The sequence below is a fragment of the Phaseolus vulgaris genome, chromosome 8 (genome assembly GCF_000499845.2).
Source record: "Phaseolus vulgaris cultivar G19833 chromosome 8, P. vulgaris v2.0, whole genome shotgun sequence".
NCBI classification, from domain to species: Eukaryota; Viridiplantae; Streptophyta; class Magnoliopsida; order Fabales; family Fabaceae; genus Phaseolus; species Phaseolus vulgaris.
The window spans coordinates 45,809,135-45,829,518 of NC_023752.2; the positions used below are offsets into that span (position 1 = coordinate 45,809,135).

The window sequence follows — 20,384 nt, forward strand, 5'->3', positions numbered from 1 at the left end:
ATCAACAGGTTGTTTTTCACTTAGCTTTGAAAAATATTTTTGTCTTAAAAAACCATATTGATTCAATTGTGAATTGATTAGGAGTGGATCTAGCAAATTATAAACTACCCAGAACAAAACTGTAAACACAACAACAAGATCTTCAAGCTGTCTTCATGGATTTGGAGGCATCAAAGCTTCATTTTCAACAGAAATCGGTCTGTAGGTGTTCTACCTCCCTCTGAAGCTCCACGACACTTTGATCTTCAGCAGATTTCCGACTTCGTGCTTTAGAAACAACCAAGCAACCCATGGCAAAGGCCTGCCCAATATGCTTCATGGCGTCGCGAAACAGGTCCTATTCGTTGAGGACCATGAGCCTGTCCTTGTCATTGTTGGGCAGGAAGGCGTGTTCACCGTAGGTTGGGGCGTCGAAGCTCGGATCCCACAAGTCTTCCTCTTAAAGCTTCCGCTTCACCTTCTTGAATGACAATTACATCTCGGTGCAGAGTTTGTTCTTCTTAAGGAACAACGTCTTGATGGGGGCTCGACCATTCGAGTGAGAATGCTCGGTAGGGGGAGTAATTGCTTTCCTTTTTCTTTTAAAAACAAGCCCCGAGGTGGTTTCCTCTTCCTGCTCAGCCAGAGCTTTAGTAATGGTGATTGGAGCTTTCTTTTTTTTAGTAAAGAATCCTTGGGCATGTTGGCAACTGCCCTCATCTTTTTAGCCATCTCGGCTAGCTCCGCCTTGCTGATATGGGCCAACATTCTTTCTGCAAAGAAAATAAGAAAATCGTTAATAAGTAGTAGCAGAGCCAAAAATGGGAAATAAGGAGTACCAGTGTAAGCCTTCAGAGCACCGGGAAGTTACTCTTTGGTTATTAAGTAGGAGGTGTCGAAGACGACCTTCAAGCTCGACAGGAATTGCCAGATCCCTTGATCTTTTGGTGATAGATCTTCAAGGCGCCGAGCACTCTGGAATCTAGACTTAGGGGTCCAATATAGGGGAAATCCATCCAGAATGGTTGGATCTCCTATTGAGGCTCGAACTTTAATGAATTTGCCTTTCAAATTCTTTTATGAAGACTGGAAGAGGGAAAGCAAGGCTCTTCCAGGGGTACCGTTCAGGGACACCCACAGTTTACTACTTGTGTGTTTAGCTTCAAAGAAGTATAAAAAACTTCAACAAACAGTGAGATGTCGAGCTGAGCACACAAAATAATAAAAGCACGGATGAATGCCCGACTATTAGGGTGAAGCTGGGCAGGGGTGACATTGAGCTCGGTCAAAAGCTCTTTTTTGAAGATGGACAAAGGGAGATGTAAGAGGACCTTTTTGAAAAAAGTAGCATAAAAGAAACAGAATGGACCCTCGGGGTCTGAGGACTCATCACAACAGATGGGCTCACCCTCTCTACACTCTACGGTTTTTACATGACCGTCATGTCTCTTACTCATGGTACAACCATTCTCTCTTAACTCTCTAAGACGTCGATGGGTGGTGTAATAAGAGGTTTCTTTCAAAAGGTCTTTTTTGGTCGAAGGGTACATAGCACTGTAATCCATTGCAGAAAATAGCTAGAACACAAGCACAAACACAAACAAAGTATGGATACAGTTCAGGCCAGGCATAGTGAACAAATCAATAGTAAAATAAAAGCCCATTTCAATCCATGCAACACCATCACCCAGTTAATCATTAGTGAAGAAAGGAATTACCTGGTGGACGCGATTGGAAGTATGTGATGGTGAGAGAGAAAATGCGAGGAAGCTTCTAAGAACAAGAAAACGAGAGAGAATTGGGAATGTGAAAGTTGCGTAGAGTATAGAAATGAGTCTCGTAATGTAAATCAGAAATGGATGATTTGCATTAGGGGAGTTGAGTGGGATACCTAGTGACGACGGTGAGTTTGGTGCGACGGTGGTGAGTGCAGGCACGAGAGCTAGAAGGAAGCGTTGAGAAGAAGATTTTTTGAAGCAAGAGGAAATGGAACAGTGTGGCGCTAATGGTAGCTCGAAAGGGGTATATATGAATAAATGGAATTCAAAACGGTAGGGTTTTCTCCATCGTCGATACCACACCACTTGTACGCCCTAGATCTAGTATGGTGAGACATCTCATCAAAAATGCTTCGGCAACCGTGCCTCACCTACCCGTTGGGGAAAACGTCGTGTCAGCCGCCAAATGCTGGTAAGCCTCTTCACCTAGTCGAGCTCGGCTCGAGCCTAGGGGGCTTGAGTATTGGACAGGAGTGCTCGGGACCTCGGTCCAAACACTTTATGGTCAACTCGGTTTTTGGGCCAACATGGGCCAAAAGAGTGGGCCAGGAGCTCGGCCCAAGCGCTGAAGTAAGACAACTTGAAAAAGATAGTTAAAATAGAAGGAATATTATGTTTGTTTATAACACATACACTAATTAAATGCAAGTAAAAGTTGTTGAGAATAATGTTGTTAACACTCGAGAATAATGGTGCACATGTAGATAGAATATTTTCCTGTTGTTAGCACCCAAAGAGGTGTGCGTGAACATGTGGTTTTTTTGTTATGGTTATATGCTTTCTGTTGAGATTATGTTCTCATTAGTAAAAGTTGTTAAAGGAAAATCTATAAAAGGGTCTTGAGACCGCTGGTAAAGGTACGCTATTTCTGAATACTTAAGACTGGAACTTAATTATTATTTTGTATGCTCTCACTGACTTGATTGTCGAAGTGTGATCAACAGGTAGAGCCCCCTCTATCCTAATGGAACGTTGTTCTAGTGTACCAAGAGGAGACAAACCAAAAGCAGAGTTCTCCATCCAGTCCAACTGAGATCAACTGGAGAGAACAGTAACAAAAATAAAGACTTTTAATTTTTATCTTTATTTTGTAAATATTTGTATTTATATATATATATATATATATTATATATATTATATATATATATGATGTGAATCAATAAATTTGTATTTTTATTTAATATAATGTAAAGATTCTTTAATGAGTTTATAGTATAATGTGTAGAAAGTTTTTGAGATGTTAGTTACAATAATTTTTAAAAAACCATTAAATATGTTAAAAATAAATTTAAACTAAACTATACTTTTATAAGAAATAAAAACAAAAACAACCATATTTATAAGGATTAAAAAATATAAATTATTGTATTAAACCAATAACATAAAAATAATAACTAATAAACTAATAAAAGTATCATTAATAGAGAAAAACTTACAAGTGGTGTTTTTAATGATTATTTTAATTTCTTATTTTTCACTCCCAGTACAATTAACTGGATGGAAATATAGATGAAAAAAAGAAAACATCTTTTGATATAAACTATTAACTAATTTTCAAAAATTATTTATTAATATATAAATCACCGACTTAATCTCATGTCTATAAAATGGTTTTATTAGTCAATATATTTATAATATTAACCTAAAATAAAGTTATCTTTTAAAAATTAAAAATTAAATATATTTTTTAATTTCGTACTTTAATATGATTTTTTTTTTCTAAATACAAAATTATTCAGATACTTGTAATATTTCAATATAAACTAATCTTATATACAGAAAAATTTATTTTAATATTTTTATATAACAAATGCTTGAATAATTTAAAATTTGAAAAAAAAAATTATATTATAATAAAAAAATGAAAAATACATCTAATTCGAAAATTAATTAAATTAAAACATAATATATATATATATAAATAGAAACTATTTGATAAAATATGTCAAATCATTTCGATGCGATATATATTATTTATATCAAGGATATTCAGAAGAGATATTTCTTCTAGATAAAGTCATTACGGTAGAATTGTTGATTAATCGGTTTTCTAACGTACTTAAAAAACTCAATTATCTATTAATTATATAAATTTTATTGGTTTTTATTTAAGAAAGATACTGACAACACACATTCTTTTTTTAATATATTGGAACCATAACCAGGATTCAGAGAAACTAGCCACTGTTAGGAACCATTGCTTGCCTTTTATTTTTTTTCTTTGTTGAGAGATCTCTTAGTTTTTTACACAAATTTAGTGTTTCTTTTACAAAAATAGATATGTTTTAGAAAAATTATGAAAATGGATAAATTGTGTTTTTAAATATAATTCTTATTTTTCTTTAAATTTATAAAGAAGATATGCTTTTAAACATGTTTTCTGTTTTTGAAATTATATACTTTATATGAAAATTATTTTATATACACACATGCAAAAGGTTTCTATAACTACGATTAATACTTTCATTATTTACTTTTCACACGTTACATTGGTGAGGGGCTGATACTTAGCCACTTCTTTTTATATATTTTTCCTTTGGAATATAACCCTAAAACTCTAAACTTGCACCCACGCGCTTATACTGCAGTACTATCATAATTATTCTTCATGAAATACTTTACATAATATAGACAATAATTTAAAAAAAAATAAAGAAGGCGTTTTTATATTTTTAAGAAAAATATAACTATGCTTAAATAAGACCTTTTTCTTTTTATAAAATTTCATACTAGGAAATATAACATTTTTCATAAATAAAAGAAAAAACATAAATTATATAAAAAAATCATGTTTGTAATCATAACTCTTTTATAATGAATTTGTATTTTAAACACGATTTATCATTTTGTAATTTTTAGAAAAGTATATATATTTCAATAAATAGAAAAGCAAATAACAATTTGTAAAAGACCTAGATTCTTTCTACTAATATATGTAAATGAGTCTCTTATATAAGAGGATAATTGTTTCTATTTATATATGCTACAATATTACCATTGATGGAATAGAATTTGTCTTGAGTTGGGATTAATTATTTTTTCTAACTTAATAAAGGTTATATTTAACGAGTGAGTGAAGTTACTTTAACTCAACCATCTAGAAAAAAAATATTTATTAATATAATTAATTTTTAATTTCAGTAAAAATCATTTAAACACTAGTAAGACTTTTAAAATACTAGAAATACCATATAAACGAACTAGAAATAGCAAGAACATGCCATTATTTAAAAGAAAATAAAAATTTATTTTTACCTACCATAATCATTTTCGTATTGTGACGAAAGTTGACGGTGTGCAAAATGTTGGCAAGGAAAAGAGCTTGTGGATGGCGGGTGCAGAGATTGAGCCTCACCATCCGACGGCAGAGAGTAGGCGATGGCAGAAGAAGAAGAAGAGTTGGTCTGATCCTGTAACAGAATCAGCATTTAATGCCACACTCCAAAACCTTCTCATCATTCCACTTTTCATCATTACTCTAACCAATCCCACACTCATACCACCACCTCTTCTCTTCATCATTACTTTCCTCCCTATAAAATCCACCTTCTTCTCCATTTCACATCATTTTCACCATTTCAACTGCACCATGCTTTCGAAGCACACTCTCAACCCCAAAGCTCAACCTTTTTATCTCAAACCCACGCAACAACAGCACCAACTACTGTATTTTTCTCAACCTATATGCTACTACATTCCTCCCTCCACCTTCGGCTTTTTCCCTTCCTTTCACGCCCCAACCTCTAACCGCTCTAGTCACAGTGCCAAAACCGATAGAGGTAAAAGTAAGGTATGCGCTACCGGAGACTGGCGCTGCCACCACAAATTTTATAAATGGAGGGTTAGAGGAGAGAAGATTCTAGAGAGCGGTAAGGTTATATCTTTTCCTAACACCTTCAAAGAAGCTGAGACCTCTTCTATCACCACCGTCATGATTCGTAATGTCCCTAACCAATTCAAGTAACCGCTCTCTCTTCCCTGACCTTTTATGGAGTGTGTGCTGTGTAAGAGTTTAGTTTTGAAGGAGACTTTTGTATTGCAACTTTTTTAGGTTTGATGACTTGCTACATATACTGGACGAGCATTGTTTGCGACAGAACAAGAGCGTTGCTGATCCCGAGGACTGGTCCAAGTTTGACTTCGTTTATTTGCCGATGGATTGGTAGGGTTCTGGAATCCTTTGTTTGGTTAAGGCTCTTGTGTGATTAATGTTTGCATGTTTCCAGGAAACACGTGACACGGAGTAGGATGTCGAATTTGGGATATGCCTTTGTTAACTTCACCTCTCCTGAAGCTGCGTTCAGGTTCTATCGCGAGTTCCAAGGTCTCAAGTGGGATTTTGTTAGGAGCAAGAAGATATGCGAAATTAACGTGGCACAGTATCAGGTTTTGTTGTCGTTTCAGGGAATGTCCTTTTATTTACCCTAATGCTTTGGTTGAAAATTTCTGGTATATATTTGTTTTGATAGATCTTAACACTTAGGCTTAGAATACCAAAGTAGAACCACTCACCTTCCTCAGTCTTATATATCAAACGAAACTTGCAAGGCTGGAGATTTAGATCACTTATTTCAGTACTCGACACTTCCATTATTTATGTTACACTTTTTCAAGGTTAAAGAAGAGTCTGCATTTGAGGTAATATTTTATTATAATGTGTAACATCTATCCACTTGTGCAGGGCAAAGATAATCTGATGAGGATTTTCCAGCCTAAAGTATTTCGGTGCGCTAGCCGAGACTTTTTGCCTGTGCTATTCTCAGAAGGTCGTCATGGCTTTAATCGTGGAATCAAGGGAACTTATGTGGGAAATCATGTTTGGGGCCTGCCACGAAGAACCATAGGAAACTGTGCTTTTGATCAAAAGGTGCCACGGCCTGAATCGTAGAATTAAGGGTGGGAAATAAGAAGCTGTGCTTTTGATCAAAAGGTTTGAGGTAGTTGTGGGATTTAGGTTTCTTCAGCTTAGTTAGGTTTCCTTCTTGACACATAGTCTAGGTCCTAGGATGTTTGATCAGATGTCTGTATATTTGGACTTTTTTTACCCTCAAGGTTTTAGACAGCGGAGTTTTTAGTTTACTGTGTTTTCATTCTCCCCCTGGAAATGGTGGGGTCTTCCATGCTACCATCTGGGTGAATTGGAAACATGGGTAAAAAGGCTGAATTTCTCTGCCAAAATAGTGTTCCCTTGCTTTGTTTACTAATGTAAATTGATGTTCTTGTTTGTTTAGTAGTAATTGTTCAATCCTAAGTGCTTCAGAAGAAGGTAAAATAACGTGATGATTTTGTGATTTTTTTCTGTCTAGTATAGTAACTGTTCAATCCTAATCCCACTGAGTGTAATTCAGAAGGAGAAATAACGTTTTATCTGAATATATTTATCTGTGATGGTGGTGATTGTGGTTTTAGGACTTTTCTAGCATATGGTTTTCATACTAAGGTTAAATTTTGCAGGTGTTTGTTAATTTGTCATGTAACTAGTGCTTCAGAAGGGAAAATAACATGATGATTTTGTGTTTTTTCTATCTGAATATATTTATCTGTGATTGTGGTGATTGTGGTTTTAGGACTTTTCTAGCATATAATTTTCAGATTAAGGGTAAATTTTGCAGGTTTTGTTATTTTGTCATGTAACTGATGGTGTCTTTGAGGCTCTCAGTATTGGTGTGAAACCATAACAGTCATCTAAAATCCTCTAGCAAGCAGGGTCTGTTTTTGACTTTTTGACTTTATGGCTTTGAGTGTTGTCTCATGTCTTATTTTTTTTCCAGTACCCAATTATATGAAACATTAAGTTAATGAACATGTTCTGGATTAATACTAAATATATATCAAGCCACTGTGCATTTGTGTGCTTTTTTGTCAATTTATATTATTTGGACTGAGCCTACTGTCACATTATGTTTATATTTATGTATTTTGTACATTAGAGTAATGTATTTAAGAAATATTTAGCACTTTATACTGTTGAAGGACTTGAATCTTAAAATTAAGTCTTCTGTAAACTACATTAAAATGTGACAAATATAGATGAAGAAGGATATGGATAACATGTAAAGGATGAAAGATACTATAAACATTAGTATAACTATGGAAATATACTATTAAGTAAAGTAAAATTTAAAAGCTGAATTAAAATTATTTTAAGTTAAAAGTTAATCACATTCTACACTATTTTAGAATTATTCCCCTTTCACAAATTATTTATAATAAATATATTTTCATCTGATTTCATTCCTCATTAGTGTCAAAAAGTCCTAAAATACATGAAGGAACCTGAAACATCTTGCACAACATATAGAATATGAAATTGTACAGAAATATTACATTGTTGTTACCTTAATTTAGTAAGTATACTTGTAAATTAATTATCTCCTAAATCCCTTCTTATTTAGTCTTATACTTAAAAGATTTTATAATTTAGTTTCTATTTCATTTCTTGTCTTTAACTAAATTACTTTATTCCCATCTATCTTTTATTAACTTTTTTAGTTATTTCTACTTTCAATTCATTCACCACTATTCTCATTTCATAGTTTTCATCTGCTATTCATTCACCACCTGCACTATAAGTTAAACAAATGCGGCTATTTTAAATTTACAAATGCGGTCATAGAACCGCATTTGATCAACACGCATTTGTAAATCTGGAATTTACAAATGCGGTCCTATGACCGCATTCATAAATCACATTTACAAATGCGGTCATTTTAGGTAATCGCATTTGTATATTATTCTGAATTAGGGAGTGGGTTTGGGGTTTAGGATTTATGAATGCGGTCTTGGTAAAAACCGCATTCATAAATCACTATTTACAAATGCGGTCATTTACTAAGACTGCATTTGTAAATGCGAATTCACTATTTACAAATGCGGTCTTGGTAAATGACCGCATTTGTAAATAGTGTTTTTTTTTTTGGTACATCCTGTTTTGTGCAGAAACCATATATTTAAATAACCTGCATAATGATTAAACCCAGCCAGACAAATACAAAAATGTAGTAACCAATTGAAATCATCAAAATGTACATTTACAAGTGATCAAATTACATATAATAAAACCACTAATGTTGTTTACTTATGCTAGAGTTATAAAAATTAATGAAGTATGTGGACCAAGAATCTCTAACATATGAAATGCCTTCCTCACTCATTGGTGTTTCTTCTGTGAATAACTGCATTGCAAAGTTGACATAAATTAGTTTCTAGATATATATATGTTCAAGAATTATAAAAATGATTTAACATATACCTCCTTCCAACCAGTTTTAACACCTAGTCTTATAATGATAATCATCCATTGCATAATGTAATAGCCACACTCATAGCTTCCTGGTTGTTTATTACACTATATAATTCAATAAAAAGTAATATGTTAGTATATTGATAAACAATGATAATAGAGAAAGAAAAAAATTACAAACCTTTACTCTTATGTAGTTCAAATTATTTGAACTGGATCGACCTTTTAGGATGTTATATCCACGCCATGAACTAGTTAATACAAAAAACCTCGTTAGTAGATGGTTAATTAGTAACATATACAAAGTTAAGTTTATACTATACTTACGTATCAATGATATCCTTAAATTTTGTGGGCATCTTCTTGTGTAGGGAACAGAACCACACAGCAGTCTTATCAACCATTGATAAGACATAACTGCCAATGATGCCTATATGATCATTAAAAAGAGTTAGTAAATATTTAAAACATGAAATAATAATAATTGATGACATATAATTAAACTTACTCATTAATGTAAGGGCATAAATAAATTTGTTTTCCCTCTTTTTCCAGGATGTTAGTGATGTATGCTTGAGTCTCAGTTGAGTTTGGTCCAACGGGATTAGTATATGCAGGATCTACGAATCCATACATATTTTCCTTCCCCTCAGTGATACAGACTCTATGCAAAAACCTACAAGTTTTTAGTTAAAGCATAATCAATAATAATTTAACATAAAGTAAATTGAATAATAGGTAAAGATACTTACATCATAAAAAATTGAATTATACTTATATTGAGCTCCTGGTTCCCAGATATAAATTCTGATAAATCTGTGTTGTAAATCATCAGTGGCAGTTCAGTGTTGATTTGAAAAAATGTATTATCCCACGGAACTGGAAAAGGATCATTGCCAATCTGACTAGCAATGAGACGTAGGGAAGCCATAGGATCGTCAACTGGAACCTCACGCTTCTTTTTCGGAGTTGGTGGCTGAAAAGGTTCCTACAAGATAAACAACATTTGTATTAAATTATATGTAATGTATAAATATAAATAAAAAATAATATAATGAAACGAAATTATTACATGAGGTTCGGGCATAGATCGAATGAGCTCTCTGGGCCAGGCAACGAATGTCTGAAATGCATCGGCCACAGTGGTTACCTCATCTGAAGGTAGTGGAACACGAGCATCAGGAAATCGTACTTTTTCAACAGTTACCTTCGCCACATCAGGGGAGAGAGGAACGTTATGTAAGGTGGTGGCGTTTTTATAGACTTTTCCAAGTGCCACCACCCGAGGAAGTTTGCCGCCCACTACCAGTAGCTCACAATCCTCTGTCTGCCCATTGATATCATCCCCTGATGTTGGAGGAGCCGCACAACTCCCCTTTGTGCTCTTGGGAGTGGGACTAACAAGGGGTTCAATCGGCTCAGCACAAACTTGTTGCGATAGAAACTCTTGTCGCATTCGATCATTCTCCTTTTTCATCTCCAGCCACATCAAATCAGTCTCCTTTCTCATCTCCTCCATTATTTCTTCACGTAACTTAGTCTTCATTTGAGTTTCCTTCTTGGAGGAGGAGGATGGCTGTCGTTCTGAAACTCCAAAATAAAGTTTAATTCCGACCCCTTGTCCAGCGGCACGAACACGACCAGAGTGTTCAGGTCGTCCAATTGCTTCAACCAGGATATCGTGACGACCTTCAGCAACAAATGTACCGTCGGATTCCAAGGAATCCTGCAAGAGTACACAAAAATCATATTTTCAATCATTAATATAATTAATGCTTTAAAAAAATTGAAAATAACAAAAATAACTTACAATTTTTTCGATTATAACCCCGGATTGCTCGGAACTTGGTGCACCGGACTTTTTAATTCGGGCCCTCTTCCATTTTTCATGGCGAAAAGGTGGTGGAGGAGAAGTGACCCCTGTTTCCACATTCTCAGAATACGTCCCCTGTTGAGATTTCTCCTTTTCCACCATCAGTGTTTGCTCAAGTTTTCTATACCCCGAACGAGACATAACGTGCGGGGTAAGATTCTTCAAAGCTATCTCTTGAGCTTTCTTCCGACGATCCTGTCATAATTGAAATAAACAAACTGAAGTAAATAAGATAAACTTATTAATGTTATATAAACAAAAAAGTTACTTCACTTACCATCCAAGCCTCATTTTCACGGCTTTCTCTAAAAAGACGCCATGTCTCTTCATCAATATGTTGGTACTTTAAACATGGATTTTCGTCTTTAAGGTCGCCAAAAATGTATCTCGATGTCAGTCTTGACTTAAAGGTACGAAATTTAAGTGCGATATTGGATAATATCTTTGATCGAAGCGGTTCCACATCAGGAATGTCAAAGTTTGCCTGCAAAATAACATCATGAAATTAAAATTAATTAATCAATATTAAAAAGCATTATATGATAACAATAATAATGTAAAGCTTACCAGAACATCCTCCCATAGCATGTTCCGATCAACCTCTGAAACCTCATCCCATGAATTAATCAAAATGGAGAGCCTCTCACGAGAAACAACTCCAAGATAGCTCATAAACTCATCTGCCTTAGGACCAAAAGCCACTCCAGTGTTGACGTCAATGTCAACATGTGTCTTCTCACCAGCAGCACGTCTCAATGCAAGACGCTTCAATCTAGTAGGTCCTCTACTACCTCGCCCAGATCGAGGTCTGACTGGAGTCTGGTCGTCATCCATGTCTCTGTTAAAAAAATTAGGTAACAAACATTAGTTAATGTGCATCGAATTAAAATCATATAAAAATAATACATAAAATTATAAATGTTTATTTACATGTTGCATGTGGGTTGAATGTTTATATGTAAATTCCTTCACTGTGGTCTTTACGGGTTGCATGTACATCATCAAGTACATCGTCATCTTTATTAGTTATCATTGGTGTGAATGAACGAGTTTCGCCATATTCAATATCATCTATGGCTTCCCCTTGTTTTTTCCCGTGTAAAACGACATACCAATGTTCTGACGTAGGATCTTTCACATAGAAAACCTGAGATGCTTGTTGAACCATTATAAATGGCTCATCTCGATACCCTATCTTTCGAAAGTCCACTAGTGTGAATCCTGATTCATCAATTTTAACCCCACTTTTATTATCAACCCATTTACACTTGAAAACTGGAACGGAAAACTTAGTGTAGTCAATCTCCCATATCTCTTCTATAAACCCATAGTATGCCATTGATCCAAGTACTGGATTTGTATCTTTCGAAGTCGAAAACTGCATTGACTCGGCTTCAAGAGTAACACCAGAATTTTGAACTGTACTCTTTTCATCTAGGGACTTCGTGTAAAATATACAATTATTCACTTCATACGCTGTACATGAAATGACATCAAACTTCAATCCAGCAGCCAACCAAGTCAAGGTCTCTGATGCCGTTGAATCCTTGAACACCTCATCTTTAAACCAAGGCATGAAAGTTCTATTATGTTCCATCAAGACCCATTTCTCTGCTTGTCTTGGGTTATTTGCCTTCACAATGGCTTTATGAGCTTCTATGTAAGGTACAACTTCATCTGTGTTATTCAATATGTACAAATGTGCTTGCAAGACTTCTGATCGAGATTTGCTTACAATATTCACACCACGTAAACATTTACTTGTAGAACGCCTGTGGTGCCATGAATTAGCTGGAACACCTATTGGATTTGCTTTTGTCATGTACTCTGAACAAAATTCAATACTTTCTTCAGCTATGTACCTTTCAATCATTGAAGCCTCTGGACGATAATGATTTTTCACATAACCTTTCAAAATTTTCATATACCGCTCAACAGGATACATCCATCTTAAGTACACTGGTCCACACAATCTAACCTCTCTTACCAGATGCACCACTAGATGAACCATGATGTCAAAAAAAGACGGAGGAAAAAACATTTCCAATTCACACAAGATAACAACAATTTCATTTTGAAGTTCATCTAGTTTTGAGGGATCAATGACTTTACAACATATGGAAGAGAAGAATGAGCACAAACGGGTTATGGTGTGTCTAACATTTTTTGGTAAGATCCCACGGATAGCTACCGTCAACAATTGTTGTATCAAGATGTGACAATCATGAGACTTCAACCCAATTAACTTCAAATCTTGCATTGACACTAGACTCTTCACATTTGAGGAATGTCCTTGTGGCACTTTCACACCCTTTAGACATTGACAAAAACTAATTTTTTCATCTTTTGACATTGTGTAACAGGCTGGGGGCAAATATGTACGCTTACCCATTTGTATGGGTGCCAACTCGCCGCGTATGTTCATCTCAATCAAATCTAAACGAGCATTTAGACCATCCTTCGTCTTCCCGTTAATGTTAAGAAGTGTACCAATTAAGCTATCACACACATTCTTCTCAACATGCATTACATCTATACAATGTCTGACTTCTAACCTCGACCAGTACGGAAGATCAAAGAAGATTGATTTCTTCTTCCAAATATTTGTCACAGATGACTTTTTTTTGGACTTGCCGAAGGTGTGGTCTATGTTATTTACCTTTTCGTAAACCTCAACACCGGTTAATGGAGTTGGTGGACCACTACCCTCTTGGTGTCCATTAAAGGCTTTTTTCAACCTCCGGTAAGGATGATGACTTCTAAGAAACCTCCGATGCCGAAGATATACTGTTTTCCTTCCATGTTTCAATTGTTGAGAAGCAGTGTCTTCTTCGCATATTGGACACGCTTTGTGACCCTTAACACTATAACCTGATAAGTTACCATATGCCGGAAAGTCATTGATGGTGCAAAATAACATGGCATGAAGCTTGAAAGTTTCATTAGCAAATCCGTCAAATACTTCGACACCCTGGTCCCACATTAACTTCAAATCTTCAATTAGGGGACTTAGATAAACATCAATATCATTCCCTGGTTGTTTCGGACCGGATATCATCATAGACAACATCATGTATTTTCGCTTCATGCACAATCCAGGAGGTAAGTTGTAAATAACTAGTAATACAGGCCATGAACTGTGATTTGTACTCATATTACCAAACGGATTCATTCCGTCTGTAGCTAAACCAAGTCGGATATTTCTTGATTCTTTACCAAATTCTGGAAAGTCATCATCAAATTTCTTCCATTGAATAGAATCAGCTGGATGTCGGTACATGCCATCGCATTTCCTCTCATCTGCATGCCATCTAAGATTCTTAGCATCGTCTGGGTTTGCAAACAAACGCTTCATCCTTGGAATGATGGGAAGATACCACATAACCTTCATTGGGGACCCATGCTTTTCCATGTCATCAATAGAATCATCATCTTTTTGTTTCAACTTATAACGTGATAACCCACACCTCGGACAACTTTTCAACAATTCAAAATCTTTCCGGTATAATATACAATCATTAGGACATGCATGTATCTTTTTGTACTCCATACCCATTGGACAAAGAATCTTTTTTGCCTCGTAATTACGATTAGGTAGACTATTTCCCTCTGGAAGCATATCCTTCAACAGCTGGAGCAATTCCGTGAAGCTTTTATCAGTCCATCCGTTTATTGCCTTCAAATTCATCAATCTTAACACCGCCGACAACCGTGTGAAGTTAGTTGATCCAGGATACAAAGGAGTCTCTGCATCTTTTGACATACTTTCATATCCATGCGCTTTTGCAAAACACTCAGCTCCCACATCACGAATCATGTCCTCCAATCGATCATCATCTCCATCATCGTGTACTGCTTCATCCATGGTAGAACCCACATATTCTTCAGTTACGGAAACACGTGGTAAATTTAATAATTCACCATGCCATGTCCAAGTTGTATAAGATCGAAGAAACCCATCACATAGCAGGTGTTCCCTCATGATATTCACATCCAGTATCCTTCCATTCAAACAGTTAACGCACGGACACCTGATCTTTGCTCCATCATGATCACTAATAATCGCGTTACGCTGCGCAAATTGTATAAATTCCTCTACTCCCCTTTCGTACTCATCACTTATACGAACAGCATTAATCCAACTTCGATCCATTATATATTCTGGAATATAGTTAGGATTTTCTAATAATTAATATTCTCTTCAATCTCACACATTTGCCGAGGGTCGAACACCCCCGGACTCAATCCAAACACGATATTTCTATTCTAAAAGTAACAATAACTAACATAACATAAAACTTTTATTAAAATGTAATTAACAACTAACTAAATATTTCACTTCTAAAATTAAAATTCTAGAACAAAGTTTAATACACTATAGAATTATAATTCCATAAAGATTAATATCATATTCATTTTTATTTAAGTAAAAGTAGTTTAAAGTGACAATTATAAAAAATAAATGATGCCAGGGAAAAAAAGAAAGATATGCAAAGAGAAAGTGCAAAAAATAAAAATAATTACAAAAATAGAATTTATATATAATATAAATTTAAGAAAATAGAAATTATATAATACAAAAATTCAAAATACACACAAATATATAAATTATTAGTTATTAGTTATACATTCCAAGTTATATTAGTTATTAATTAAATATATATTATAATACAGAAAAATAAAAATTCAAAATATTAAATATGAATTCAAAATTTTAAATATAAATTCAAAATATTAAATAAATACAACACCAACCTTTAGGTTGATGGTGATCGGAGACGAAGACGAAGGCGTAGGCGAAGGCGGTGGCGGAAGTAGTGGCGGTGACGGAAGCAGTGGCGGTGGCGGAGCAGAAAAAACCAGAGAACCAATAGAACAGTAACCACCTATATGCAGAAAACGAGTAAGGAAACGAAATGACAATGCCAAGGAAGTGAATAATGACAATGACAAAAACGAAAACGAAAACAAACGTTGAAGCAGAGAGAGCTGAAACTTACAATGCAAAGCGGAGAGAGCTGAGAACGTTGAAACGAAGAGCGGAGAAGACGAAAGTGAAAGTGAAAACCAGTGGCGCGCTTCTATTTTTAGGGTAAAATTGATTTACAAATGCGGTTCTAGGGTAAGACCGCATTTGTAAATCAATTAAAATGAATTACAACTGTGGTCATAGTAAAGACCGCATTTGTAATTCATTCTGAATTAATTCAATTTAATTACAAAAATGCCACCGCGTTTTTTACAAATGCGTTTAAACGCAAAGCCGCACTAAATAAATAGTCGTTGTTTTTAAATTTTGTACTAGTGCTTTCTCATTTCATATGGAACACTAATTTAGAAAGTGTAAAGATTCTCTACTTTATTATTTATATACATAATTAATTTTTAAAGAGTTTTTAATAATTTTTTGTTTATTAAATATTTAAAAAAAAGATATTTTATATTAAATATGAAATTTTATATTAATAGGTGAGATTTTATATTAAATATGTAAAATATTATAATTAATAAAAGACAATAAGTATATTTTATTATTTTAATTCAAAACGGGTTGAGTAAAATATTTTCATTATTATATATATCAATAATAGTGATAATAGTCCCTTAACTGTTCTAGTAGATCATAATAAAAAAAGTGATAAAAATATTTATTTTTTCTTATTAATGGTAATATAATTTCTCAACATGTGAAAAAACAAGTAATTAAGGTGATAGGATAAATGACCATTCAGTTTACAAAAAAATAAATAATATAAATTTAATCTTTGAGTATTTGATATGAATGTTTTTTTGCTAAAAATTTAATTAAAAATATTTAAATTAAATAAAAGTTTCTAAATGAATAAGGAACTTAATATTTAATTAATTCTTATTTATATAATAATTTTGATTTAATAGGTTTCTTTCCTAATATTTGTCACATTTAGTCAATATAATCTCTTAATTTTGTTTACTGTAATTTTTATTTTTTGTTAAAATATTCAACGTGAACTTTATATTGGTGTTGACATTGTTAAAATGGTAAGCACCTTGTATTGATGTTGTTGACATTGTTATATATGGTGTTGTTGACATTGTTAAAATGCTAAGCACCTTATGCTGCATCTTATATTGGTGTCGATAGTGTTAAAATGGTAAAGATATAACACATGCACGTGATTTAATATAGATGTACAATAACGAATATGGTCGTGTTCTCTTTGTAGTTAAATTGTTATTTTTTAGAATAATTTTTTTTCAATTATTTTGGTTCTCTTCCTTTTTCACATCTCTTCTCTCCACCCAACCAAACATCTCTCCGACGTCACCTAGAAAACGAAATTAGATTTTGTTAAGATGATGATTCAAGTATTAGACTATCTCATAATAAAAGTTTTCATGTATATTTTAATGATAACAAAAATCTATAATGATAAAAACAGTCAAAACCAAAACAAAACAATGAGTTTTTGGATGCATCAGACACGTACAAAACAATGGTCACTAAAGAACTTATCAAGTATAACACACGAAGTCTATAACAGAACTTAATGGACCAAGCGTTATCTCTAGTGTTAGACGAAGACTAACACAATGTGTTCAAAGATATACGCATAATACAATGTTGCTAAACACACTGACTGGTACACTGTGAAAAGCACATAAAACATATGTTACATAAACTAGACGATAATAATGTGCTGAGACTAGGCGATCATCATGCGCTGGATAATAGGAAACATTCTCCACAAGCATAATTGTACCTCAAATTTGTGATTGAAAAGGATTTCGAAAAACAGAGCACACACGCGTTGTGATTGAAAAGGATTTCGAAAAACAGAGCACACAGGCGTTCTATTTGTTTATAAGTTTTTTGAATACATATTTTGTTAAATATATTCAAGAAAAATTAAACTGTGAAATATTTATTCTAAACTTGAATATATTGTTTAGATTAATATCTGAAGATGAAATATATTGATAATTGCAAAAATATTACGAGAATATTATTCAGTGATATATCTAGTGATATATTTGTTCTGACATATTGAAAATATTAATATCACTAGTAATTACGAAGATTTCTATGACTTTGTTTGGATGAGGATGAAGTTGGAAAAGGAAGGAAAAAAAAAAGAGAAAGTGGGTAGAAAATAATGTTATTTGGATGAAGAGAAAGAGTGTGGAATTGAAGTAGAAGTGATATAAAAGTTTGCAAGTAGTTTGATTCATGTTATAAAATAATAATAAAATAATTTATTTATTATTTTAATTATTTAATTTTTAATATAAAAGCATATATTAATAAATATTAAATTAATAAATTAAATTATTATTTTTATAACTTAATTATTTATTTTACTAAAATATAAATATATATATAAATAAAATATTAATAATATAATTGTTAAAAAAATTATCAGTACTGTTGTTAAACGTAAAAGTAGTAAAGTAGAATATTTTATTAGTATTCTTCAATTTCTTTGCAAATCATCTTTAAAGAGTGCATGATATTTACCAGCATCGTTTTCGTAATTTATACCTCAGTTTTTATTTCACTTTCATTTTTTTTATACTTCCTGCGTAAATAATATTTCTACATATCCAAAGAGATGCTAAATGTAATTTTAGTAACAATCAAGAGGTAGAGGATAACATGCACACATTTTTCATTTTTTATTGAATATCCAAACTAATGAAGTGATTGCATAGCGTGATTTATGCAAAGTCAATGATGACATTATAGGATGATATAATAATAAAGAGAGAATAATATTATAAAGAATTCCTAGGTATAACGTTCGTAATGAAATGAGCTGATTAAAGAACTTATTCAAAGAACAAGTATATAATAAAGTGAAGAATCAGTCACATGCATTAAAAGGTTAACATTCACATAAAAGATCATAAAGGAAATAATTCAAATTATTTCATATGCTCAAAGATGCAAAGAATATAATCAAATCAAGAGTTGTTATATCCAACGTCAGACGTGAAGAAGATGATGAACACACAAGAACAAAGGATATCCAGAGATTGCAATATTAAAGAATCAATGTTTACATTTGAATTGAAAGAAGAAACAATTCAAATACAATTAAAGTCCAAGACATAAAAACTAATAAAGAACAAAGATTTTCATACCAAGTTTCAAACATCAAAGTGAATAAAGGGAAGAATCAAAACTTCAATCGTCACATTCTGGAACCGTCACAATCTAGAATCTATATAAAGACCTTGAAGATGAGGAAGAAATACAAAAGAATACAAACATACAAGATTACTACAAGCGATTAAACACGTTTAAGTGTGTATAGTATTTTTTGAAAGAATATTTCATATTTGCTACTTATAACACTCATAGTTTGAGGAGTGTTAAATCCTTTCCTGTATGAAGATTACCCTATGAGCTTTCATTATTTGTTCTTTTGTTGAAAGTGTGTTTTCTAATTGAGAGATCTTAGTCTTAGAAAAAGATTAAGATTTTCTATCTAGAGAGATGTTCAATACTTTGATACCTTGAGAGATGTTCAATACTTGTTACTTCACATTACGAATTAATCAATCGTAACTTCAGCTTTAATAGGCTATCCAAAATTTGCCAATTTCAAATGCTAATCCAATTTAGTTACTCCAACCTTACTACTGCTACACTAAAAACAAAACTTATTTCTAAATCTAGCAACTATTTAAGTAAAAAAATAAAAATTCTTTCGTTTTAATTTTGCTTCTCTTCGATCTTCACATAATAATCTATCTTCCACCTCAACAAATAACTATAAAGACCGCACTATAATCATTAAAGTTTAAAATTTTCAAGTATTTCACTCTATGATTAATTACTGTAACAACATTAGCAAAAGAGTTCACATTAAATCCTTTTAATAGAAATAAGGATTACATTAAAAAATGAAATCATATTGACAAATTACAACAAATATCAGAAGAAGAACCTACTAAACCAGTAATTTTTTACCATCTTAATTTTAAATATCATTATTTATAAAACTACAAAACTAATGGTTTAGATGAGTGTAATGGAGACAGCACTGGTGAAAGGAAGGGTGAGAAAGAAGATTATGGAGTGTTGGTTTTGGTTTTATAGCTCTTCCTACCCTATTTCCTAAGCTATACTGAGTTCTGCAAGTGAGTGGACTTGGTAGGTATCACTTTATTTTTATTGGATTCTTGAAAAATGACTTGTGGTTCGATTTGTCTGCTCTTGTGATTGTATGAAAAAGATCTGTTTGTGGTGAAGTTGCTGATCTACTTTTGGAAATGACAACTGAAAATCATTTGGGGGTACGGATCTTAAAGGGAAGCCGCAAAAATTAATTGAAGATGTAAAACGTATAATATAATAATATATAAATACTACTTCAAATTATATGTAATTTAAAAAATGTGTAAAATTTAAAATTTTTAAAAATTATTTTTGATATTTTAGATATTTAGGAATAGTAAAAATATATAAAATGCAATTAATAATGATAATGATAATACTTTATAAAAATTTAAATGTTATATTAAT

At 32.9% G+C, this 20,384-nt stretch overlaps 2 protein-coding genes across 2 annotated transcripts; one reads left to right on the top strand and one right to left on the bottom strand.

Moving 5' to 3' along the window:
- The first annotated feature begins 5,161 nt into the window (after positions 1–5,161).
- Positions 5,162–6,939, top strand: LOC137826244 (protein MEI2-like 3). The gene is made up of 4 exons (XM_068632138.1): positions 5,162–5,717; positions 5,809–5,919; positions 5,984–6,143; positions 6,439–6,939. The coding sequence occupies exons 1-4, from the start codon at positions 5,347–5,349 to the stop codon at positions 6,643–6,645; spliced, it is 849 nt and encodes a 282-aa protein (XP_068488239.1). The 5' UTR covers positions 5,162–5,346; the 3' UTR covers positions 6,646–6,939.
- A 2,562-nt stretch (positions 6,940–9,501) lies between these two features.
- On the bottom strand, positions 9,502–12,302 carry LOC137827199 (uncharacterized). Its single transcript, XM_068633429.1, has 6 exons — positions 11,441–12,302; positions 11,151–11,357; positions 10,811–11,068; positions 10,073–10,726; positions 9,753–9,988; positions 9,502–9,676 (listed from the first exon to the last, which is right to left on the bottom strand). The coding sequence occupies exons 1-6, from the start codon at positions 11,705–11,707 to the stop codon at positions 9,505–9,507; spliced, it is 1,794 nt and encodes a 597-aa protein (XP_068489530.1). The 5' UTR covers positions 11,708–12,302; the 3' UTR covers positions 9,502–9,504.
- Between the last annotated feature and the right edge of the window lie 8,082 nt (positions 12,303–20,384).